Source organism: Pleuronectes platessa, chromosome 13 (genome assembly GCF_947347685.1).
Source record: "Pleuronectes platessa chromosome 13, fPlePla1.1, whole genome shotgun sequence".
In the NCBI taxonomy this organism is placed as follows: Eukaryota; Metazoa; Chordata; class Actinopteri; order Pleuronectiformes; family Pleuronectidae; genus Pleuronectes; species Pleuronectes platessa.
In genome coordinates, this window is record NC_070638.1 from 16,966,145 (window position 1) to 16,976,282 (window position 10,138).

At 43.4% G+C, this 10,138-nt stretch overlaps 1 protein-coding gene across 1 annotated transcript in view; it reads left to right on the plus strand.

Moving 5' to 3' along the window:
* Window positions 1-5,455, plus strand: part of LOC128454523 (low-density lipoprotein receptor-related protein 8) — an 85,954-nt gene extending 80,499 nt beyond the window's left edge. The window contains exons 15-19 of the mRNA XM_053437939.1: window positions 700-852; window positions 1,910-1,912; window positions 2,248-2,535; window positions 3,364-3,432; window positions 5,115-5,455. Of these exons, the coding sequence (XP_053293914.1) occupies window positions 700-852; window positions 1,910-1,912; window positions 2,248-2,535; window positions 3,364-3,432; window positions 5,115-5,455 (854 nt within the window). The remainder of the gene's footprint in view (window positions 1-699; window positions 853-1,909; window positions 1,913-2,247; window positions 2,536-3,363; window positions 3,433-5,114) is intronic.
* Window positions 5,456-10,138: the final 4,683 nt, after the last annotated feature.

Consider the following 10,138-nt stretch of genomic DNA (forward strand, 5'->3'; position numbering starts at 1 on the left):
CAGGAGGAAGTCCAGAGCCTCTCACTTGGATTTACTAACAGCCCTCTTGAGAATATCAGGACATAATCCAGAGTTCAAGTCTGAAAGCAGCTGTAGAGGGTCATCCACTAATCACAAGGTTGGCAGTTCGATCCCCGACACCTCCAGTCTGCGTCTCATTGCGTCCATGAGCAAGATACTGGGCCCAAAGTTGCTCTTGACGGCTCAACAGTCTATAAAGAGTGTGCACTAGAAAAAGTGCTGCATGTGTGCGAATGCGGCATGCACTGTAAAGTGCTGTAGATGGCCAATAGGACTGGAAAAGCTCTACATTATCACAATCCATTCATCATTTACCATTCCTACACTGTATGTTCCCTAGTTTGTGTTAACTCAAAAGTTAAGGACCACCACAGTGGAGTTGTCTCAGGCCAAGCTGCGCAGAACCTGATTATTATTAACAGCAACTTCCTGCAGTTGCCAGATTTCATTCTTTGTACTCTCCTAGTTTTTGTTTACGCAAAGTAATGGGCTTTGTTGAAAGGGAATTCAACATTGTTCACAGCGGGGAACCATAAGAGTAGAGCAGCTTCCTCTGTCGCTCTCTCTCTCTGACTCGCCGCTCTCTCCCTAAGCTGAATAAGTGATAATCTTATTTACGTAACCATAACTGTGTAATTCTTCATGTTCGCTCCTCTGTCTCTGCGTCCCTGTCTGCAGGCCCTGACAGCTGTAATCTGGGCAGCGTGGCCAACGGGGGCTGCGAGTACTTGTGTCTTAAGGCTCCGCAGATAACCGAGCACTCGCCCAAATACACCTGCGCCTGCCCCGACGGACAGGTCCTGGGGCCCGACATGAGGGGCTGCGTGCCAGGTGAGTGTGTTTGTTCTCCGGTTATTGATAATGTGGTCATCTTCGGTGTTTATTCTCTGGTAATTGAGGGTATTTAGTAAATCAATAGCACTTGAGGGGATTAGCTGGGCAGAGCGTCGCCGTGCTCACTGTGCAGATAATGTGATTTTGATTCACTTTACAGAGCTTTTGGTTTTTGTGTGTCATCAGAGGGGACAGTTATGGGATTCTGGCCAGAAGCTGCAACTGGATTAAAAAGAGACTTGTTGCTTAATGCAATAGCTTATAGTGCTGAGCAAATAGTGTCACACATAATAACAATAATAGACTTTTTAATGAATACCTCACACAGTTAGAGCATTGAGTGTTAAAGTAACAGCAAAGCAAAACAGAAAAATCAACAGATACTAAGTTAACAAGGATGAAAAGGTTATTAATAACACATGATGACAAATGATATTCGTATTTGGAATGTTTATAACCAGGAGAACTGAAACATTTTCACATTTAATGTGAGTAACATTGCCTTAAACTCAAAAGGATTGATAACTGCCTTTACACAATTTGTCACAGAGCTAACACAGTAGAGGATTTGTAATCAATCTATTCTTATTTATCTTTTAGTGGCTAATAATTGATAATTAATCACTAGATATGTTCCCTCCGAGCAACATACTGTAGCTGACATGATAAAGGATGGTTGCTAAGCAACAGGTGGGGGATACAGTAACCTTGAATACTATGCAAACTGATAAATTAGATCTGGAAAAAAATACTATAATAATATAAAACAATATAATATGTTTTTTTCTGATTATGATCTTTTATAGCCATTATGCCATTCAATTTTTTTTTCATAAAGCAGTGTTATGTGCCACTGATCATGTTGTTATCTGAAAAGAACATGGAAGGTTTAATTTAATACAGAAATACAACTGAATAAATCCATATAGAACAGTATTTACACACACTACAGTGGGAGGAAAAAAACGTACATCTCCTGAATTCAGTATTTTGCGACACCGTCTCTAACATTTGAATCACAACGTGACAACAGTTGATTGTTTGCTCACGTCAGCGGGTCACTGTCAATCACATTTAATTCACTATCCCCACCCACATAGTTTTGATGAAGCACAGGAGTTTGGACCGTTAATGATCAATATCCATGGATGTTATATCCTTATTTTACATGATGAGATTATTTGTCTTATCTTAAAATTTGAAATTTGGGGACACACTCTGATTTGTTTACTAAAAAGGAAATAGTTCCCAAAATGTCAAAAATATTACTCATGCTAAAGAAAAAAATACTTAAGACTTGAAATCACATTATCAGGGGCTGTACCACATTTGGAATAATTCACTTTCTTGCACTCAGGGTTTCTTCCTCTGCTCCTTCTTTCCTTCCCACAGCACCAAGAAACAACGCGACGCTGACGTCCACACCTCCCACTGGTCTTACACCTCGCACTGGTGCAGCTGTCGATGGAGACTCGCCTCCACCATCAGGGGGAGTATCGCAGGCCGACGCCACCCCCCACCTGACCACTGCTCCCCCTGGTGCCCTGGACCCCCTCACGCCCCTCTCCACTCTCAAGCCTTTGTCGTCGCAGGACTCGAAGGCGCTGGGCTCCCACTCCACAGCCAGCGCAGTGGTCGTCTCCACCACGGCTGCGGGGGACAGCAGCGTGTCACAGCACTGTAAGTTGACTGCGATTTATGAAAACAAAAAGATTTATGACTTTAAGAGTGCTCGCTGTGTGCGTTTTAACATTTCTAATGAGAATGAGCTCAGTCTTCTGCAAGCACAACTTTCACCTGAGCGTCGACGTCCCCTGCCAAGTACCACATCCTCTAGTCCTACTCACACTTGTAATGTAGCCAACAGCCTCATCCTCACTGTAATGATGACATTAAAGTGAGATATCTGCGAGACTCGACGACCACGCTGGACTGACTTTAATAGGAGTGATGGATGGTACCTCGCCGCCAAGGAAACGTCGGCTGTCCCTTCATAAATTGTGCAGAGCGGAGTGTCGCATGTCTGCGAGGGCCACGTGTGCTCTTGTGTCATTGCACAGAGTGTAAACGTACGTGTTAGTAAGTGTGTAGTATGTAAATGAGCGCGAGCCGTGAGGTGACATTGGAGCCAGACAGAGCAAAGATGGATGGAGCTTAGAAGGTCAGGGTGCGTCGTCAAGGTCGCAGTCAGGAACGCCAACCGACTCATCATTTCTCCCCCCCCCCCCCCCCCCCCCTATTTCATTCTTATTCCAACGTCTTTTTTACTCTATCTGTCGCTCTTTGTAAAACACTCACGGCCACACACGCATGATCACCCGCTCCGTTTTTATCTCCCTCCTCTTCAATCTGCTTTTCCGTCCCGCTTATCTTTAAGTCTACTTCTCATACATATTTTTTATTAACGGTCCTGTACGCTTTCCCACTCTTATCCTCTCTGGCTCCGCTGTGTTTCTAGCCTCTCTCTCTCTCTAACTCCTCTTTCTCTGGTCTGCTCTCTCCCTGCAGCTGGAGGGGACCATTTCCTCCTGGGCGAGAACCTGACAGTAGCTGTTCTGGGAGTGGTCATCCCCATTGGTGAGTCACCCGAAGCGTCCTTTTCCCCGCGTCTGTCCGTCCACACTAAAGGCCTGCTGCCTTCTACCTGACGCCCATGGCCTCTCTGCTTGTGCTCAATTCACTGACCCTGCCGTGGCGGGACGAGAGAAGCCACAGGTCTTCTTCTCGGAGGTTCATCTCATTAGTCATTTTCTGTATCTGACATCTCTGCCGCGCTGCATCATTCCCCTCACGCTGGGTTGTGGTGTTGGGTGCTGCTACAGCCTGAGGCCTCCCTGTCAGTAGATACTTTGTCCCTGGAGTTTAACAGAGCAATAAAATAGACTTAGAAAATGTTCCTACCTCTAATGGCTGGTTAGGTTGTTTAGCTACTGCCGCTACACCCATCTATCTTTTACTACACAGCACATGTAGGTTACATCATAGCAGTGGCAGATTAATCCCTTAAATGGGGAAACAAGCAATATTCAGTGTGAAACTAAAACTAACCGGATCAACCTTGATTCAGACGTTCAGGTGTGATAAGGCCCAGAGTACAAACTTGAAAGCCTGAAGCAAAAACTAGGTCAACAAGGTGATAATCCATTTGTAACACATGGAAATAAACAGATTTGTTTATTTATTTCAATGCAGAGCAAGTAAATCCTAATATTATAACCATGATAGCGAAATATGTAAGATCAATTTGTCTGACTAACATATTTTCTGTATCTTTTAATGTTATGAAGTTGCTGAGACGTCTGCATAAACTCTTATTGTTGATTTAACCAGCTTCACTTTATTTAGCAAATATGAATTTGTGTAATTGTTTTAAACAGGTTTATTTAGCCTGTAACCTCAGAGTATTTAGTTAATGATGTGCCAATTAGCCTTCAATGTTGTTTACGACTCGGAGGCCAAGGAGCCCAACATTCTAATGACTGCAGAATAAATTACAACTGATAAAAACACAGTTTAATTTATTACTTACACTTTTGCTCTCATGTTTTTGGTTTTGCAAAGACTAGACAAACACCACAGTTTATAGAAGAACACAGTTACATTTAAATATGAATTTCCTCCGGGAGTATTTTCTCCCAAGTAAGCTGGTCCTCCTTTGACAACACTTATAAAATTATATAGAGGATAACAAACAAACTGCAAATGTGGAAGATGTTATTGTAGAATCTTTTGTTCATGTACAGTTTGATGTGTGAAGATGCAGAACTACTGCAACGTGTAAATTAACATGAACAACATGAGTAAGCCAATAAGTTTAGATGGACAGTTTTCATAATGCATTTCATCCGGTGAGCAGACAGTGCAAGAGGATGTAAGAAAAAGAGAAAGAATGAAGCTTAATTTGTGAATTTAATTATTAAAAAAATATATCCAAATAACATGATTTATTCAAGGTCAGATTTGCTGAGCATGAGCTGCCAACAGATAGTGATGAAGTGTGAGGATTTTTAGATGATATAGATAATAGTATAGCTTAGCAGAGCTGAGTCAAAAATCTCCTGGTCAGTGTTTGACCTGACTTTGACCTGACGATTGGCTGAGCCACATACACACACAGCCTGTGTGCCGCTGCCCCTCTCTGTCCCTGCATGCCTGTGCCGCTCCTCCCTGTGCCTCTCCTTTCATGCCATGGACTCGTTCTGCCTTGTTAACGCTGCCCCCTTCCCATTTCCCTGCCGCTGTGTGTTAATCGCGTGCAGTTCCTATCGTTGCCACAGTGGTGTTCGGCCTGGTCTGTTCCGGAGTCTACCTGGTGTGGCGGAACTGGCGGCGCAACTCCACCAAGAGCATGAACTTCGACAACCCCGTCTACCGCAAGACCACCGGCGAGGGCGAAGAGGACGAGATCCACATCGGCCGGACCGACGGCATGGGGCACCACACGCACCACCACCCGTACCAGCAAGGCGTCAGCATGGGGGTGGTGGGGGCAGGAGGTGGGACCTGCCCGCAGTTCATCGCGCTGCCCCTCGGGGGCAGCATGCCCGATCCAGGGACTCACTGGTACACGGAGCAGCCGATGCTCTCCACCGCAAAGTGATCTGAAAAGGGGCAACACCCGGAGAAGATGGCCGCTCAGGCACACGCGCACACAGTGAGGTCAGGGTGACTTGGACTGAGTCTGCTGAAGGGACGAACTACATATCATCCAGTGTATTAGCAGCCATTCACAGCCCTGTACTATGCCAATTTCCATTTGAAAAACAATAAGTCGTGTCAAACCTTTTCTGTGCTGGAGCTGGATCTATTTTTCCTCTGGTAAATACTGAGAATTGATAACAGAGTTTAAAAATGTGTGCCAAAATTGACCTAAGCTGGGATACAGAGTCAAACTGGTTCCTGTCGTGAGTCGTCTTTTACATTGATAACTTAGTGAGGTGTGTGCTGTGTGTCTTATATTTTGTGACAGGGCTAGTGAGAGGTTATGTTACGTCCTTGATGTACTAACTCTGGCTCTGTGCTTTTCCCAGTGGGCTGCGGAGCTCTGGGAACACAGTTTAGGAATGAGAAGGAGCTGTGGAAGTGGGACAGTACCTGCGTTGATGGGACAATCTGTACAGATTCGTGTCAGAATCAATCATAAATGTCATTACTGAAGCCGTGTTGTGTAGTTAACATTGTCCTTGATGTGTTTTCTGTACGATTTTTTTATTCTCAGATTGATTTTATCACCCACATCTTATTCTTACTTTCAGGTTCAGAGACAAACCTGTAGAAGTGGGTTGTCCTGCATTTCACAGTTATTAATTTACCTCTAACGTCCCAGAGTTTTGGGAGAGTACAGCAAGTGAGTGGAAAGGAGAAAAATGAACAAATTAAATCTTTAGACCTTGGTTTTCTGTGAGCAGAGAGATTGTGATGGTTAGAGAGAAAGTGGAATACACTACAGGAGTTGCTTCCTCTTTACTGGGACATTTTTAGATGCCAAACGGTTCGGGAGACGCAATAGACTGAGTTACGTGGGTTGACAATAATTACTTCAGTGTTTTGATTTTCTTTGATCACCTGAATTCGACTGTGACAAACGTGCACACGAACACACACACCGGGCGCAGTGCTGGCTGGCTCACGCTGATCTCCAGACGACGGAGACAATGTGCACTTGGCCTCTGAAAACACACACAGCATGCATAATTGCTCACCAACTGACGGCGCAGCCATTCTTTGTTCCGGGCAACACACACTGACACATGTATACACACATGCACGCACACTTTCACAAAAAAAAGCGTGTGAGATTCCGTGCCCGCACGCCTCCTCCTGAGGTGGCCGATATCCAAGCAGACAGTTGGGGATAGTGCAATGTGGGAGAGCCCAGCTGGTGGCTGCATGATGAGAGTGACCTGTCATGTGATGTAACCACACAAAAACACGAATCCCACTCTGATGTAATGAGTATGAGGCCGACTTGTCCTGTCAGTGAGTGTGTTCCGTGCTGGTTTATACCTGTCATTCACGCTGTTACTCCATTCTTACAACTTTAAAACTCTGGTGTGTGTGTGTGTGTGTGTGTGTGTGTGTGTGTGTGTGTGTGTATTCATTATTATGCATGTGAGTGCTAACGTTCATCCCACAGCCATATTTGAAACTGTTTTGTATGCTCTTTGTTGCACAGCCCTCTTAGAATGCCTTCTGTGCATTGCATGGAGGAAAATAGTGTATGAAGGTGTGTGTGTGTGTGCGTGTGCGAGTGAGTGTGTGTGGGTGTGGGTGTGTGTGCTTGTGTCTGTGAGACTGGAGAAGCTCTGAGGGTGCTTTTTGATTCATTGAGTTGTAAATATGCTTTCATAAGGTTTTTGATAATGTATTATAGGATTATGTAAAAGAAAAGCTGTACATAAGATTTTAGATAAAGTGTCGACAGGTATATTAATTTATTTGTATAAAGCTCTGCATTCCCTGATTGTACAAACTTTGAATTACCCACCAAAGTGATTTGTGTTGTTTTCTTGCCGTGCATCGTTTGACCTCCATCTTTCTGTTAACACACCGTGTCCCCTCTCACATCCTTGCAACGCTCCCCGACCTCAGTGTTAATGACATGATTTGGTTTTTGGTTGTTTGTGCCTTTGTTTACTTTTAAAATGTTCCCTCGTTATGGTTTTTTTTTGGGGGGGGAGGACAGGGATCACTGTAAAGGCAAAGATAAACTGGAATAAGACCAAACTGCTTTCACTTTTTCATTTTCTGTAATGGATGCTTTTGAATATCTCTATATATTGATATATAAAATCCAACTGAAAATTTCCACAATGTGTGCTGTGTCCTCATCTTCTACACATGATCAAATAGTACGCCTGTCTCAAGTACACCACCCAAAAGGAATATTTTAGTGTCACTGAAGAGCTTTAGAGCGAGCCTCTAAAGTTTGCTGATCAACTCTTTTTTTCAACTCTTAAACCAGTTGATTTAAACCTGCACTAGTAAATATTTTCTTATGGTTCCAATGGTCAGTGTGGCCTACACAGTTACAGATTGTTAGAAGAAAAAATAAAAAGGAAATGTATGGACATTAATGAGTATCAAACAGCAAACAAACTTACCAACTAGTTGGTGAACTAGTTGGGACTGTGTTTAAAGATGGATGACTAGATAGCGCTCCAGAAAAGCCGCCAAAGCACCCAATCAGCCACTGGTAGCTGGCTGCAGTATGGGTTATAAACCCTGCCTCCGTAAAACCAAACTAATAGGTCAGATGTATATTCTTGATCAAATATTTGTGTTTAAATAGAAAACATCATGATTGACGTCTGTGACTGACTTGTGTATGACTCGCGTATGATGCGTAAGATGGCAGCGTTCCTGTCTGGGATATTTTGGCTTCATTTCTGATGAGTGGGAAGAAGTGGAGACATGTTGTCTGTCTTCATATACAGTCGATGAGATGAGCATTTAGCAGCTAATGAGGCTGAAATTTTCTCAGATATAGTCAAGATCAAAAATATAAATAAATGAATGTGAATGTCGCACCCGCATTCATCAGGTTGGCCACAAGAGGTCTCTAAATGAATGCTTTTATTGTTGTATGTCTGATAAATATTATTTGCTAACACTTTAGCCGTTTAAATGTTAATGTCAATCATCATCTTTTGGCGACCTGAGAATGAGTGGGCCCACAAGAAGGAATCAACAAACAAGTCTCCTTATCAGGTATGGTGTGTTTATTTTCTAATTACTTTGATCTCATATAAGCAAGTGACAACCTACCTGTCATCCCCTATTGGTTTGTGAAGTATCCATGCCGTGCTTTATCATCAGTTGGACTCTAAGTGAGACCGTAATTTACTAAATGAACATCATGCTGTATTGAAGAAGGCTTAACACTAGAGATTGAGACCATAAACGCAGTATGAAAATGTTAATTTGTGAAGTAAGGTCATCTTCTAATAGACTTCAATAGAAAGGGACTTATTTGTAACCTGTAGAATCGCCCCCTACTGGTCATTTGATAGAATACCGGTCTTGGTTTGGCTTCACTTTCCAGAATATACGACAATTATTATAAACAGTCTACGGTTTTAAGTAGCTGCCGCTGGTCATACCAGACCAAGTAAGGCTGCCACAGCAAAATGACTACATGTTTCAATCTACCAATGTGTGTTCTATTGCTCACATTTTTATTTGACTGAAGGAGAATGTGTTGCTTCTGCATTCCAAATCTATTATGAGCCCATGCTGTCTTGTATCCATCCTGACTGTTTGTGATCCATCAGCAGACAGACAAACAGTGGCAGATAAATCCAGTCCAATACCATTATTAAAGGGAAACCAGGCAAATGCCTTCAGACTCATCAGCCTCCTTGTTTTCCTCCCACCCCATTTGGACATTATGTAATGAGTACTTTAGTTTTTTTTAATAATCTAGTGGTGCCTGCAGTAGAAATTCATTGGTCCACATATCAGCCCACCATATCAACCTTTATTCATCGTGGTGTGACGGTCTGTCAGGCTGGGGGATGGTATATGTCTACATATCTCTGTGGCCTTTGTACTCGCATGAATACGTATCGTCACGGGTCTTTTATTCTATTGTTCATTTATTTCAGGCCATTGTTTTAATTTTAGCCGGCAGTACGTCACTCTATGATAGAATTTGCTCAGATTTAATCTGCGACCCTAGAGAAGGATGCTGATTTAAGGGTTCATCACAGTGGCGGGGCAGTCGGTCGGCGAGGCTGGGGGAAAAAAAATCCCCAGGGGAAATGAGGTGGCTTTGCTCTTTCAGACGGAAATCCAGCCTCCTCCTCCTCCTCCTCCTCCGTCTCCACGCTCAGTCCTCTGTGTCACACAAATATAATCTCAAGTCTTTGCAGCAAAAATAAAAGCTCTGACACTTACTGTTCCCCAATGGGCTCAAGGAACAAAGGGCCACTCTCATACACACACAGCTGTTTTCACGCCTGACTGGGCCTTTCCAGCTGCCATCCATTGTGACTGCAGGTGAATCTCATTGTGGCGTCTCTCACTGAGGAATTACTACAATTCAGTGGGTGTCCTGTTTATAATTGTCTGCCACACTTGAAGGCGATTAGATCTAATCCCCTGGGTATGGTCATTTTAAGAATTGAGAATAGTGTTGCTCTATGTATGTGTGTTATTTGGCAGGTAGTGGTGATGCTGGAATGGAGGAACTGCTCCCCCTGCTGGATTTCCAGCGCAGCCTGACAATTCAACTTGTGTATTTAAGGACATGTTTGCTTGTTTGAAAATAGACATCATCATC